Genomic DNA, 16395 nt, shown 5'->3' with positions numbered 1-16395 from the left:
AGTTACCAAACATACCTTTAAGTTTTATCAACCCAATTCTATCAATGCACTTTTCAAATTATGTGTTAAATATGCTTAGTTCTTGTTCTTTTTTTTAATACACAATTTTTTTCCTTTCCCAAGTATTATATTGATTTTGAACTTGAAAGAGTGCAAAATTACGTGAGATGTCAATCTTGAAATGAAATCAAGTTTTTTTTTTTTTTAAATTGTCTGGAATGATAATACTTTGATATTTATGGGACAAATGTTATATATGCTAGGAATCTAGTATAATCCACAAGTTTTGTTGGTATTTCCATATTTGTAAGTGGTAAATAAGATTTTTGTTTTAAAAAAATCAAAAATCAAATGTTTAAGAGGGTAAAAGTTTCAATAAAACAAAAATAAGCTCATAACATGTGAATAAGACTAAAATAAATACTTGTCGATGCCAGCGCCACCTGGAGGCACTAGTTCCAATTAGTTCTATTGGTAAAATTTTTTATGGTTGAATAAGTGATCTCGGATTCAATCTCCGCCTAGCGTCTTTCTCAAAAATTGATCGGTGCATTGGTTTGATGATAAAGAGCACAATTATCATAAGTAGATGTCATAGGTTGAAACTCTCTCTCTCTATATATATATATAAAAGACTAAAATATATCATCGATAGTTGATACTATATAAATGCTCAAATTTTATTTAAATTTGTATAAAAAAAACTTATAGATATTTCAATTACTTAATAATACATGGCTTATTATATTATATTAAACACAATATTTAAACAAAATATATGATGTCAACAAATCTAAAATAGAATTGAATTGAGAATTTCACTATAATTTTAGTTTAGAACAAAATGTGAAATTTTCACTAACATTTTAAGGAAAATAGCAAACATATACATAATTGTACAAAGAGTGCGCGTGTGTGTGTGACTTGAGTTTCATACAATTTCATTTCATTATGATCCTAAAGGTCTCCTCCTATCTCCCTTATGCGTGTGTGCATGCAGCATGTGTGTCTAAAAAAAAGGTCCCCTCGAAGAAAAAATTATAGATCCATCCATATTGCTATTAAGCTCCTTAAACACATTTTTTTAGAGGAAAAAAAAAAAAAAAAAAACCATAGCTATTAAAATAAAAATCATAGCCTACCCTCCTTGTGCTAAGTTAAGAAATCATATTATTTCATGAACCAAATGCGTGATTCAGCTTTTGAAACCACAAAGATTGTTATACCAATTTGTTTACTGTAGATTAAATCTTTAAGGAGGTGACTTGGAGTTGACTAAAAGGTTTCGGTTTGTTGAAGTGGGAGTGTCGTTCGTGTGAGATCAATATATAGGAAGTTTAAATTTCTGAATATGTTTTGGTGACATCAATGAGTTATCTACTAATCCTAGAGTCTAGGCATGGAGTTACCCCATAGTTGTTCCTAGACGTTCTCTATCAGTTTTTCACTTCATCACCAAATCATGTGTTTTCATCTTGCTTTATGATTTGGTGAATTCCTGATTTGTGGTCAATAATAATAATTTTTTATTACATAAATTGAGGTAATTCGATAATTGAATAATAATTTTGCTGAACCCTTGACCAAGTAATGTAAAAGAAATTAATTTAATGCAGCAAAGTCCTTACAGTATGGATACTTTTTGTTTTTGTTTGCGGCTGCTGAGCTAGGAAGGAGGGACACAGAGAGCATGAATGTAGCTTTGTTATTGATCTCCTTAATTCCTAGACGTTTCTCTCTTCTTCTTTTCTTTTCTTTTTTTTTTCTTCTTCCTTGTCGTTCTCTGGTTTGTTTCATTTGGTTGTTGCTAAAATTTTAATTGCTTGCAATTCTTTTCTTTGAAACAGAAAAAAAAAAGTTTTCACCAATTTTTTATACCCCTTGTATATATTGTTTTTCTGCAATAAAAATCTGTCACATTTTTTTTTTAATATAAAAAAACTCTGTATTTCTCTATTCAATTAGTATTGCGCTCGCACTACATTGACCTTTAGAATTATATTTTCAACCTTTTTTGGTTTCATTGGCTAAAGAAAGGACAATAATAGTTTTTTTTTTATTTTTTTTTATTTTTATAATGAAAAGGACAATAATAGTTATAATTTAACCTGTTCGTCAGATGGATTGATGACTAGAAACTTAGTCATTTGGTGGATAAAAAAAGACAAAAGAACATAAGATATAATCAAAGAAAGGTAAAAATATAGGTGCACCTTAAAAATGAATAAGCTTGACCATCCTTTTTTTAATGTGTAGGTGAGGGTGGAAATGAAATAGTAGTATCATATCACGTAAACATTTTTTTAGTATGTGATTGAGCATTTCCTTACAAAGCCATAGGACATTAAAAAGAAAAAATAGTACAAAAACCAAATTCCAATTGTTGGCATGACTAGGAGCATCTCCAACAGGAGAGTTAAACACCAAATGCTTTCTACTTTATAGAGTAAACTCACAAAATAGACAACTGTTCATTCTCCAATAGACTCTTTATATCCTGAATTTTTTTTGGCTCATGAACAGTAGCTCATCAAGTCTGATGGGCTACTGTTTATTCTTCAAATATTTTTTTCTATTATAATAATAAAGTATTGAATAAAAAAATGTTAGAAGATGTGTAGTTGTTAAAAAAAAGAATAAATAATGAATGAAGAAATAATATTTAAATGAGATAGAGAATCTGTTGGAAAGTGTATTTGAAAAAGTTGGTAGTTAAAAAGTAAAAGTTACTGTTCATTCTCCAAACAGTACAAAAATTTACCTAATCTGCTGGAAATGCTCTAACATTAGATAATTATTAAATCACATCAGCCAGAGAAAAGCAATGCTAAGGGACAGGTTGAGTGACTCTTCTTCGACTTCAGTTTAGGCACATAAGAATGTATAAACCTTCATTTGATTCAAATACTTGTATTAATTATTTTTAAAGACACCTATGAATTCCAATCACAAAGGTAATACTTAAGTATGTAATGAATTTAGATGTGTATTTGGGTGTCTCTACTCTCTAGACTTACTCAACACGAGAAAAGTCCAGACACAACAAATTTGATAAAATTTTTGACACTTACAAATATGATAGATTATTAATGTAGGTAAAGAGGCAGTGTTAATGATTAGCCTACCTTAGTTATCAGTGCAATCTTACCTACTCAGTAAAAAATGTCAAATTTTGTATCATTGTTCAATAGACAGCAACAGGTTTCCTCTGGGCCTGACATGGGCCAGCACGTGAAGTATTATCAGCCTACCTTAGTTATGTCTTGTTATAGGCCTCTCATTCTTATCCTCGTGATTTGCGGGTCAATTTTGACTCTATGGAAGTGATACTCAATTACTCATGCCAAGGGTCCTCACCTCCCTCATAGGCTCATAGCATAAGCTCCCTAGAGAGGATTCGTGGTAAAAAGTGGGAAACAGACCGTCAAAGTTGTAAGGCTGTCAGGGCCCAATTCACACCAACAATTTTGAACTTTCACCCATATTGACTCTTACGCCAGGAATCTCTAATGTCTCAATTGAGGTGTTTCAACTTCCAAGTCAATTTCGAGTCTTCCTATAGGCACATCTATTTTGCACTTGTCTTTTTCATTTCCACCAGAGAGAAGCAATAAGCTAAGGGATAGGTTGAGTGACTCTTCGACTTCAATCTAGGTCCCAAAGAATGTGTAAACCTTAATTTAATTTGAATCCTTGTATTAATCATTTTTTTAAGACACTTATGGATAAGGGCGGAGTCAGAACTTTGAGTTAGAAGGGACGGTTTTACTGTTAACTGTGTATAGTGATTTCAACTTCTAATTCTGCTACTTGGCTGTTGAGTTTTTTTTTTTTTTTTTTTTGAAGGTAAGAACAAAATTATTTTTGTTTAGAATTTTTTTTTAAAGGGTAGGGTTATTTATTTTGGATAAAATTAATTAATTGAGCTTAATTTTGTTTTTAATTTTACTCGTAATTTTTGTTGTTGAGCTATTTTTTTTGGGCTTGTATATTTTGTTTTAGATTTTAGATCTATAAATTTTTTAATACTCACGAAAATGAGGAAAATGCTACAGCTGCAAGTTTTTTTTTATAAATTACTCATGTAATAAGTGGTTACTAGTAAGTAAAAAAATGATTTAAGTAGTGTGCCCATATGCAAACCAATAAGAATTTGTTATCAAAAAGGTTTGTAAAAATGCTATAAAGAAGTTTGTGAGTATAACATTACTCTTAAAAGAATCAATGATATTGTTAAAGGGAAATAAATTGTAATTTTATAGAACAAAATTGCTAAAATTAATACACATATATATAATAATATATTTTAAAAAAAAAATTAGGGGGGTCAATGCAAGGGTAGTTTCGCCCCTGCTTATGGATTGCAATTATAAGATAACACTTAAAACATGTTATGAATTTGAGAATATACTTAGGTATGTTTCTAGACTTACTCGACATGAGAAAGTCTATGAACACAAAAAAAATTGACAAATTTTTTGACATATGCTAATATAGTAGGTGTAGGGTGTAAATGATTTATGGGCCAAGCCGAGGAGGATTATGGCCCAAGTTCAACGAAATAGACTTTGGGTACCGCCGAGGGTAGTTCAGTCCTCGGCAGACCCAAAGTTCCCCCTCGTAAAGAAGGGTAAAAATGGTATAAAACTGAAACTCGGAAAAAAGATCTAAAATATTCAGGGAAAGCTGCCCTTACTGCCATTCAATGCTCTGAACCTGACAAAGCCGCATTCTTTGGCTTTTACAACCACCCCCAACGACTTTGAATATGGGCTGATGGGACAAGTATCAATCTAGGAAAGGTTGATCCAATACGTGGACGAAGGACAATGAACGCAGGCAAATATAAAAGGAAAAATAAGTAACCTAAAAAGGGGGGTTGGGAAAAATGGCCAGAAACCTGAGCCTCCCAGCCCACCTCCAGGAGAAAGACTCCAGGGGTGTAGGAAAACTTAAACTGGTACGAATACCGTGAAAAACCCACCGCCTGTCAACCAAGGCCTAGCCTTCCAAACCCACGCTCTACAAATGATATTGTTAGGGGCCTTTTCACGTGCGAACCCAACACTGTTACGGTCCGCCACGAAACGCGTCCTTACAATTGGCGCCGTCTGTGGGAAGGGCTTGTGTGTTGGTATAGGAAGTGGGTCGATAGAGTTTCTCCGATATGTCTAGCCGTTGGTTACAGAGTTCTAAGTATAAAGTTCTGTTAGGAACTACGTTTCTTGATTAGGGGCTTGGTTGAGGAGCCAACTCCCTTAAAGCCAAGGTCCCCTGTAAAGAGTAAACTAGGTACCTTGCAACGTTAACCGTATGGATAAACTCTAGGGGCTTGGCTGAGGAGCTAACTCCCCTAAAGCCAAGATCCCGCACAAGGAGAAAACTAGGTTTTGGACAGAACCAAGGCATTGCATGGTCCTCGGACCCAAGCCTCAGGGGAAACCAACTACCTGGATGTGGAAAACTAGGTTTTGGACAGAACCAAGGCATTGCATGGTCCTCGGACCCAAGCCTCAGGGGAAACCAACTACCTGGATGTGGAAAACTAGGTTTTGGACAGAACCAAGGCATTGCATGTCCTCGGACCCAAGCCTCAGGGGAAACCAACTACCTGGATGTAGGAAAACTAGGTTTTGGACAGAACCAAGGCATTGCATGGTCCTCGGACCCAAGCCTAGGGGAAACCAACTACCTGGATGTAATGAAAACTAGGTTTTGGACAGAACCAAGGCATTGCATGGTCCTCGGACCCAAGCCTCAGGGGAAACCAACTACCTGGATGTGAAAACTAGGTTTTGGACAGAACCAAGGCATTGCATGGTCCTCGGACCCAAGCCTCAGGGGAAACCAACTACCTGGATGTATTGAAAACTAGGTTTTGGACAGAACCAAGGCATTGCATGGTCCTCGGACCCAAGCCTCAGGGGAAACCAACTACCTGGATGTGGAAAACTAGGTTTTGGACAGAACTAAGGCATTGCATGGTCCTCGGACCCAAGCCTCAGGGGAAACCAACTACTTGGATGAGGAACCAACCATTTAAAGAAAAAAAAAAAAAAAAAAAAAAAAAAAAAAAAAAAAAAAACTACGGCCCGTAAACCTCGAAATCCCTCCGAAGGGAATTCCGCGTTAGCAGACGGGTTAATACCTTGATTGCGCGGATTCCTCGGTCTACCCTCGGATCCCCAGTATCAAAGGGGTTGATGCAATACGGCGCAACATATTACCCCAAAAGCACAACCAAGGTCCCTCGCTACTTAGCTACCCTTTCAGACGAATTATTTAGAGATTATCGTTCTCGAACATCGGTCTAGCATGCATCGCGTAATACTCAGCGCTTATCCTGGTTAGTTCCAGGAATTTAATTTATTGAAAGTTGTCATTGTTATACTTGATAATATTTGTGAGTTTAAATTAGAAGGAACCTGTGTTAAAGCATTTTTTCTGCCTGGAATATCCTTAAGGGCAAGCTTGCATTTAATATTCATGCATAAAGTAGTGGTTACGGAGAAGGAAGATATGTATGGAGAAACAGACACATATTTTATTAAGACAAAAGAACAGTACAGTGTACAATGAAAAGCTGAAACAAGCTTACATTAAAGCTGACTACATAAGTAAAGGAAAATACAAGCGAGTGGAGATAAGGCCGTGGGGACAGCTCAGAGGAGAGGTTGGCTACTGCGCCAAGTTATTGTTTAAGGAAACTATTCCTCGACACTTCTGCATGCCCATAACTCAGGCAGCAAAAGAACCTGACCTCAGGCTAACACCGTCTACAGAAAAGGCGCAGGGAGCCGGAAGTTGGGAAGCCCCCGCAAGAATTTGCCGGTTGCAAGGTAGACAGTGCTGATGGTGGAAATTCCTTCTTCGGACATACCAAAAATCTGGCATGACCAGAACCTGCTTCGGATTTTGACTGAAAGGAGGGGAGACACCCTCCCCCCTCCGTAGAAGTGTAAATTTCTCTTTAAATTTATGCTTTCTTGGCCCGTGCATCACTCCTTCGAGTCTCGGGAGGACACGGCGCCTCCGCGGTGGAGAAAGTTCTTTTTCCCTAACCCTCGCCTCAAACATGATTTCCTAAAGGAGGAAGCTGAAGGATTTGTGCGTAGGAAAAGTAACTTTCTCTCCTGTTTTATATCAAAAGATAAAATAGTGGCATTTAATTCACGCAGCGTCCCAAAGAACGCTACAGAAAAAATGTCTCTGGCTCGATTTCCAACGTCGTCTGCAACCCTGAAGTTAGAGGAGTCTCGAGAAGGCGCACCTCGAATACTGGGACGCTCAAAAAGTATCGCGTGGCCTGAGAATACGGAAATACCCCCTAATTTTGGGCCCAGTCAACTCACGGCCCAGGCCCGATTTAGCACAAGGGCCCAGGGACAGAACCAAGGCCTTGTATGGTCCTCGGACTCAAGCCTATGGGGAAACCAAGCACGAAAAATTATAAAAATTACAAGTTTTTGGACAGAACCAAGGCCTTGTATGGTCCTCGGACTCAAGCCTATGGGGAAACCAAACACGAAGAATTATAAAAATTACAAGTTTTTGGACAGAACCAAGGCCTTGTATGGTCCTCGGACTCAAGCCTATGGGGAAACCAAGCACGAAGAATTATAAAAATTACAAGTTTTTGGACAGAACCAAGGCCTTGTATGGTCCTCGGACCCAAGCCAATGGAAAAACCAAACACTTGGATAAGAAAAGGTTTGAATCTCATAAGAAGAGTTACTTGATAAAAATGCCAGGTCACTTCATCCACGGCTTAAACACCATAAAGGGTTAAGGCCAATAAAGGTGTAAGGAAAGGGGTGGAACGCCCCAGCGCTTAGTCATATAAGAAGGCCGCTCATTTGGTGGGTGCCATATCTTCAAATGGCTATTCCTTACCTGACATCAAGCCTTCGTTTTTCACCTCGGCTAGCATGGGGTAAGTATTACTCTTCATTGATCGGCCTTATTAGGCCAAGAATTTCTATTAAAGTTATGGCGATATCTATTTATTATCGAGTATTTTGGTTTTAGTCGTCATTGATTTAGATATTATATCATTGTGCCGAGCAGTGCTTGCAAATTTATGAAAACATAAAGACATAATATGCGAAACAAGGTAGACAACAATCTTTATTGATATGAAAAATTGCTACAACATACAAAAAGGGGCTCAAACGAGCCTATACAAAATGTAAACTGCCTAAGCAACCATTACATCTGTAGTACAGAAAGGTAAACTGTCAAGCGTCTTTTAAACTCGTCTTCAAAGTTTCTCCAATCTTTGCCTTATTGCTGCTCATACTAAGAGAGGGACTCACTTTAAAAAAGAAAATGAATGAAGAAGAAGGAAATAGTAAGGAAGAAATCAATGACGAAGACGAAGGGGATGAATAAAGAAAATGGAGGACATGAGTAAAGAAGGAGGAGAAGAAGAGAGAGGGATGAAGAGACAAAGAGAGGAGCAAAAGATAGAAAAGAAACAGCATCAGGGCGGAACTGGTGCTGGGAAGACAATAAGAAGAGGGAGGGGGAGGGCACCAAGGAGCAAAAGAGGGAGAAGCAGAAACGCTTAGCCCCTGCCTCAGCCCTGACTCCTAACACGCCGGTGCCATATTAGGTACGCTCGTGAGGAGCCAGGTGGTAACGGTCTTGGGTGTTCTCGACTCCGTCACGTCGAAAGTTTGACGTGACGAGTCCCTGCTTCGGATTTTGACTGAAAGAAAGATGAGGTTGATTTTGAGTCTTCGCCATCCTTGTCCCGATCGAGCCATGATAAGCTTTATCGGAACGTGGCGTTTTTGGGAGGGGTGGGGCTTTTGCATCCCTTGTTGTTATGGTAAAGTATTTTACGATTAAGCGTATAAACCAGCGAGTAAACCGAATCCTAAGGGAGGCTAAGTATTCCAGAGTCGCAGGGGGATGAAAAAGGGATTTTTGGTAAAAACAATAACCTCCTCCTGTCCTACTTATACAGAGGGCGGAGCGGGAGGCATTTAATAGGTTCAGATCTCCAAAGGAATCAGCAAACCCAAACACGCCGGTTCCACTTCTCCACCCCATCAGAATAAACCGTCGAATTAAAGTAGTCTCGTAAATAGTGATTATTCAAAGCTCGTTTTGGATACCCCAAGCGATAAGAACGCCTCAAGCGCGAAATTAAAAACTATCTCGTAGACCGGTGAATCTCTTGGGCATATGAGGAATCGCCAGCGTGTTTAATAGGCCGAATGGATTGGGCCACAGGAAGAAGTTTGGCGTCACCAAAACCCCCCTGTCCAGCCCAGAGGTTGGACAGCCGGGTTTTGAGGGGCTAATGTAGGGTGTAAATGATTTATGGGCCAAACCGAGGAGGATTATGACCCAAGTTCAACGAAATAGACTTTGGGTACCGCCGAGGGTAGTTCAGTCCTCGGCAGACCCAAAGTTCCCCCTCGTAAAGAAGGGTAAAAATGGTATAAAACTGAAACTCGGAAAAAAGATCTAAAATATCCAGGGAAAGCTGCCCTTACTGCCATTCAATGCTCTGAACCTGACAAAGCCGCATTCTTTGGCTTTTACAACCACCCCCAACGACTTTGAATATGGGCTAATGGGACAAGTATCAATCTAGGAAAGGTTGATCCAATACGTGGACGAAGGACAATGAACGCAGGCAAATATAAAAGGAAAAATAAGTAACCTAAAAAGGGGGGTTGGGAAAAATGGCCAGAAACCTGAGCCTCCCAGCCCACCTCCAGGAGAAAGACTCCAGGGGTGTAGGAAAACTTAAACTGGTACGAATACCGTGAAAAACCCACCGCCTGTCAACCAAGGCCTAGCCTTCCAAACCCACGCTCTACAAATGATATTGTTAGGGGCATTTTCACGTGCGAACCCGACACTGTTACGGTCCGCCACGAAACGCGTCCTTACAGTAGGTAAATAAATGATGTTAGTAATAGATCCAAATGAGAACTAATACAAGTTTGCCAACTCAATCTGCCTAGTCTTGTGCTGGTTTTCTTATCCCGCAAAGTTGGTGGGGTGTGGATGCATTTAGCCATTTAGGCTTTTTATCCCCATCCTGCCCCGCCCCACCCTACACCCATTCCCACCCCGCATTAATAAGGATTATAATTGTAAATTTAGTAAATCTTATATCACTAATATTTAAAGTGGAACACAAGACACAGGATAAATATTTTTTATTCCAATACTCACTAATGCTCTCTCTTCTCCAATCTTTGTAGTTCCCCTAAGCCAATTAGCTATAGACTCCTCCACTCCAATATTACTTTTTAGATTCATCTCACTCACTATCTTCCCTTTTGTTTTTAGTATTTCTTTAATTAGTTTATTCAACTTAAATTTTGGTTTTTTCTTTCTATCTAAAATTGGAATGATTGTTTTTAGCTATTGAAGAATCATGGTTGGAAAGAGAGAAGGTACTGATCTCTTGGTGCTTCCAGTAGGTTTGTTTCTTATCATATTCTGAATGTTTCAATTTTTTTGCACATTGCTTCCTGTTTTTCAATCAAATGACTATATATTTATTTAAAGCCATAATTGTTTTTCTGGAAGTTTTTGATATATTTGGCCCAAACTGGGATTTCATTATTTTTACTTGTATCTTTCTATCCAACTGTTTTTTCTTTATTATGTGATAGAGTTACCGTTTTTAAATTATTTGATTGATAATTATAAATACTTTATCTTTGTTAATGTGGTTATATTTATATCTTTCTATCCACATTATTTTTACCTTGAAATGTGTGAAAGCATCATAGTTATTGAAGTAGGAGGCACTATTTAATTTACTTGAATTTTTTTCATAAGTGATATATGTTTTTCTTTTTCATTGTTCTATTTTGTCTCTGTTGGAGATAGTTTGTCTTTCAGGGGAGTTAAGTATCACATATCTTATCTTCGTAAGAAGGAACCGACATAACGACTTGTCATAAAAAGGGGTACAACCCTATCCTCACCTCATTTTATGGCAGAAGCTCCCTGGAGAGGATTTGAGGTAAAAAGTGGGAACAAAAAGGATGTTCCATCAAATTTGTATGGCTGTCAGGGCCCAAAGCAGACCAACAAGTTTGAACCTTCACCCCTATGGCTCATACACCAGGAATCTAGAATGTCTCAATTGAGGCACCTCCAATTTGTAGGCACCTCCAAAGCAGAATGTCTCAATTTCAAGTCTTCCTATAGGCACCTCTAATTTGTACTAATCTTTTTTTGCGATCATACCTCCATTTTGTAATTAAGGGAATGGAACAAAAGGTATTGTACTATGGTGTATGGCCCTACAAACAAGAGGAAATGGCGAATAGCCACAGTACCATTCTCTCTTCTGAGACTACAAAAGGCAATAATTATCTTCAGTTTCAAATGGGCAATGATTTGTTTTATCCTTTACTCCTAAAGTGACATTGAAGCTGATATCATTATTCCAAAGCTATAGTTTATCCTATAAAGTTGAAATGATTTCCAAATTCTATTCGCACTATAATCTTCCTTTATTTCCCCCTCTCACAAGGGAAGAGTGGGAGATAAGAAGAGCCCAAATTTTGCTTAGGAAGAGAATCAGATAATACCACAATACTCTTGAAGTAAACATACTATACAATCTTCATTAGCAAGGAAGCATATATATTTTTTATAAAAGTCCAGATTTTGGAACCTGCTGAAAGCACTTTACAATGAATCAAGTCATAATTTTTCCTTGGAAAAAGAGACTCAAGCAATTTGATTTAAGAAGCATGTCTTGCTCATATAAACTTTAAACAAAAGATACAGAAGAACTAAATTAATGAAAGAAAAAAGAGAGAATATCAAGATGAAGCAAGGGGCAAGGATTTATCAATCAAACGTAGTTCCAACATGTTGGATGACAAACCCATAGATCTTTCGTTTCAACCGCTCAACCTTTTCTGTCAGTAGCTCATCCCCTTTTGAAATCACAAGGTCCAACCAATCATTGACTCGCTTCAACTGTGATAACACTACTGCAATGGAGCCACCATCAAGAGAGATTGTTTTACTCCCATCAGTAGCACTCTCTCTGAACACTCTAAAACCTGCTTCAAGTGACTCCTCGACAAATCTTAGAAACCAAATTTGCATTTCAGACAGCAACTTATTTGCAAGCTCAACTGTGTCTTTCATTCCATGTCCCCTTGTCCACACCCCATGACTAGGATTAGATTGTGGACATGAAGAAGTTTTTAGATGGTTCTTGGTAGGTGCATTGTGAGATTGTCTTTTTGACAAACTTTTCTGCAGAGTTGATGGAGGTTCAGGATCTTGGCTGGTAAGAAGAGAGACAATCTGAAGGTCCGTGGCCAAGGCAGCTTCTACCCAGAGAGAAATAGATTTTGATTTCTCTGAGGGAATAATATCATTAGGTGTATCAGCATTGTGGCTACTAGCTACTGATTCAGCAATCACAGTGAATTTCACAACATTGTTATAGATTGTGAAGAACCGATCAATGGTTGGCAGAGGATTTCCAGCCTTAGATTCAGAAGAGAGTTCTGAGAACATGCTGCAAAGGATAGGAGGAAAGTTATGTTCCATTCAACGATGATTAGAGAGTAAAAGCTAAGAACTTGAGACACAACATATCGTTATATATAACCTCAGTACTAAAGCATAAATGCTTTATATTATAAGGATGAGGATTATAACCACAGAACTTGATTTGAGAAGACGAAAAAACTCATTAGACTATAGTTTCAAGCTGCATCTCACATGCTATAATTTGTTAAATGGTGCCACTGCCACCCTCCTAAATGTTGTGTCATGAATATGATGCAAATGCACCTGCACTTAAGGAGAAAACAAGAGAGGGGGAGGGATGGAAAACTACCTTAAACTCCTCACAATAGACTCAGTAGCAAGGGCTTCCTCCAATGCTTCAGCTGCAGCTGCAGAAGCAAGAACTCTCCTTTGCATGGCCTCCTGCATTTAGTTTAAGTGCAAAATGTCAAACTTCTGTCTCCAATGTTTAATCAAAATTTAATTGTTCTTTTAGTCTGTCGAGTAGATATGAAATCATCTAGCTCACTCAATTTAGTTCTGTTTCAGTGCGCAACTGGTCAATTTCTAGTTCCTAATCTTGATGCATACCTTTCCAAGCCTAGCAAGATCTGAAGACACTGCATCCAATGGAACGCTACCATCAGTCCATTTCTTTTCATGAACAGCGATGCCAAGAGCTTCAAAGTTAGGTTTCTCCCCATTCAGATGACTGTCAGGAGAACTAGGTTTTGTTTTCTCATCAGTTGGAGAATCATCCGTATTAGGTCTTCGACCATTCACATCACTTATACGTCTAGAAATTGCAGCCTGAAAAGCAGCATATGCATGGAAAAAAGAAGCTTAGTATAGTTTATCATTGCAAACTCTTCAGTTCATGCAATTGAAACAGACTAAATCTTAAAAAGAATACTATTAACAAAGGAAAAGCGTAAGTGTGGAGTATCAATCACTGATTAACTTTTCACTGAACATTGGACTTCCCAACTAAAGGACACTATTGAACAGCATATCCGTGTTATTGGAACACTGACTGACGGAAATTCAGTGGGTTCAATCCAGAGGGGTTTTGTGTCTTACAGCAAGAGTTGGTTTTGCTGAGTTATATGATCTCCATCTTTCATTTTATCATGTCATAACAATTGCCATTGCCAATCTTGGTTGAATCAAATATTAACAGGAAGGCTGATCAATGTGAAGCTATTCGTCCAAATTTTGTTTGCTTTTCCTTTTCTCCAAAACTCTGTTCAAAATCATGTATCATAACCAAAAGGGTGGGCACATCTCTAATGAAAAGTATTAAAGGCATCATCAATTTTACTATAACAAATTTACATATTGATATGACAATGAATATGATTGGTGCCACATTAACAATATAATATAAATTTCTTAATTACTTTTTCAATTTTGTGTTTAAAAAATTTGACACATCAGTTGGCAAGGCTTACGTAATATAATTTATAATATCTTTAACATCACTCCTAATTTCCTAACGAGTGATGCTAGAGATACTACAATTACCAATCATGAAAAAGTAATTTAAACATTCATTTATTATATTGTTTAAGTGGCATCTATTATATTCTAGGCACATAATTGTAAGCTTCTTGTAGTAAAATTTATAATAGCTTTAGCATTTTCCTTTTGGTCCATAGTCTATACCGAAAACATGTGCTGATTGGTTTCTTCCCAAACTTGGACAGGAGTACTCAAGGTAAGAGTCAGTTAGACCAGGGTTTTTCTTTTGCTAGCCAAACATTGAGCAAAATATTTTCCAAAAAATAAAAGCAACAATGAAATTAAAAAGAAAATGATTTGTTTTATCCTTCAGAGGCATTCTATTACCAAGAAATCAAAAGATTCAAAACAAGTGCATTCTACTAACTAGTTTTCTGTACATTCAATCGTCATACATATATATGTAAAAAACAGTTTTAGAATCAAAAGCTTAACGCATAATGAATTGAAAAACAAAATGAGATTGAGACAACACAACATGGATGATGGAACACACGAACAAGTTAGATTAGTATAGTATAGAATACAGATATCAAATTTACCTGAGTCCGCAAAATTGCTTGCGGATCCGGTTTCTTCTTTGATACAGCCTTCTCTTTCGGCTCCACAGGGGCTGAGGCTGCTGCCGCGTCTGCCGCTGATGGCGGCGGCGGCTCATCCCAGCTCTTCCTATTTGTCTTTGCAGAGCCAACAAGTGCTTCTGAGACTTTCGAAATTCCGGCCACAATACTCGCCATCTTCTTCTTACTGGTCGAATCCGCAGCGGCCACCATTGGCGAAAGCTTCACACCTGATAATCTCCTCCCCGGAGAAAGCGAGGTCCTGCGTGAATTAGGTGAAGCTTGTCTCCGCCCCGACGGAGACGCTTGCCGGTACCTTGACGGCACGACAATCGCCGGCTCCTTCGACGTTTTCCGATTCTCTTCGCGTGCTGCAATCAAGCTCGGAACCACGCATTTGGAAGGCACCGGAGACGCCGATCTCTTTCCTTTTCCGGCCGGCGATGGATCTCTCTCCGCCGCAACACCGACATTCTTCTTCCCGACCGATACCGATCTTTTAGAAGCCGCAGGGGATGAGAACCTCTGAGGCCGATCGGGAGCTTTTGGTTCATCGGAATCTCCTCCTACATTTCCAATAGGCGCTAAAGCCCGCCTTGAACTTGATCTTCTTCCCTTTTCAGCTTTCGATTCACTTTTCATCGACTCCTTCCTCTCGCTTTCGCTATCGCTTCGAGACTCCTCTGATCTCCTGCTCGACAAGTAAACCGCAATCGGATCCGCCGACCGGTCCGAATCGGCCGTCACGGGTTGAATCACGAACTCGCGCTTCGAGGCCGAAATACGCGCGACGAGAGGCTCGGGAGTTCCGACGAAGGCGTGGCGGCCGGCGATAGGGCGAATGCCGCACACGCGCGGGACAGGCGAGTCGAAGTCGAAGCGGTCGACGTAGACGAACTGGCCGAGCTGCAATCGGTTGGTTAAGATGAGCTCGTTGTCGCGTTCAGAGAGAGAAACGTAAGTAGAGTTGAGAGAATCGGAGAGCTGAACGTAGAAGCCGTGGTTGGGCCAGAGGTCAGAGCCGGCGAGTGCGGGGACTATGCCGATGACTTGGAGGAGAGCGGAGCGGTGGTCGCCGGTGACGCGAGACGTGGAGTTCATTGATTGGAGGAGCTTCAGGAGGATTCCTGGTGTGAGAGAAGCCATTGTACGTGTGTGAGAGAGAGAGAGAGAGAAGGAGGTGGTGGAGTTGAAGTGGGAAGAGAGAGTGGTACTGAAATCGAGTAAAAGGAGAGGACAAGTTAGATTTGTCCGTTACATGATTCAAATTCAAAATCCCGCTATTTTCTAATCTTTTGTTTTGTTTGAATTCTTGGGTATAACGGTGGGGGTGAGGAGGGAGGGGCTACGTTACCGTTACGTTATAAAGGAATGGAACAGGAAAAAGATATCCTGTATAACGTTAACACAACGTCCACGTGCCAGGGATTAATCATTTCACGTGAGGGTTGTTAAGAAGATACGCCAATATTTTTATTTTTATTTTTAAGTTTTGAAAAACCAAAAATAAATATTATTTTTATCTCCTTCAGCTTCACAAAAGAAAATAATGGACGACATTTACCAATTTAATAAATTTATTTTTTATTTACTTCTAAGTTCTAACTTTTGTGTTTAAAGTTTTTTTTTTTTTTTTTTTTTGCAAAATTACACTATTGGTCCCTGAAGTTTATCCTGTATACGTAATTGGTCCCTCAAGTTTAAAGCGAGTACAATTAGTCTCTTAAGTTTTAAAACTGAGTTGTGTTGGTCCTTTTACTAACTATTATTAATGGTGTTGTGGGGACCGGTCGATTAA

General features: G+C 38.7%; 1 protein-coding gene across 1 annotated transcript; it reads right to left on the bottom strand.

Annotated features, from left to right (window-relative positions):
* Positions 1-11607: 11607 nt before the first annotated feature.
* Positions 11608-15858, bottom strand: LOC115976977. Its single transcript, XM_031098579.1, has 4 exons — positions 14580-15858; positions 13108-13326; positions 12848-12939; positions 11608-12523 (listed from the first exon to the last, which is right to left on the bottom strand). Exons 1-4 carry the CDS (start codon positions 15741-15743, stop codon positions 11839-11841), a joined length of 2160 nt encoding a protein of 719 aa, XP_030954439.1. The 5' UTR covers positions 15744-15858; the 3' UTR covers positions 11608-11838.
* Positions 15859-16395: the final 537 nt, after the last annotated feature.

The sequence above is a fragment of the Quercus lobata genome, chromosome 2 (genome assembly GCF_001633185.2).
Source record: "Quercus lobata isolate SW786 chromosome 2, ValleyOak3.0 Primary Assembly, whole genome shotgun sequence".
Taxonomy (NCBI): domain Eukaryota; kingdom Viridiplantae; phylum Streptophyta; class Magnoliopsida; order Fagales; family Fagaceae; genus Quercus; species Quercus lobata.
This window is presented reverse-complemented; position numbering and strand designations above follow the sequence as displayed.

Excerpts from the sequence above, each read along its gene's own strand:
- LOC115976977 (XM_031098579.1), bottom strand. The coding sequence starts at position 15,743 with ATGGCTTCTCTCACACCAGGAATCCTCCTGAAGCTCCTCCAATCAATG. Across the intron at positions 12,940-13,107 it reads ATCTTGCTAGGCTTGGAAAG|GAGGCCATGCAAAGGAGAGT; the intron begins GTATGCATCAAG and ends AACTAAATGCAG. Across the intron at positions 12,524-12,847 it reads TCTATTGTGAGGAGTTTAAG|CATGTTCTCAGAACTCTCTT; the intron begins GTAGTTTTCCAT and ends TATCCTTTGCAG.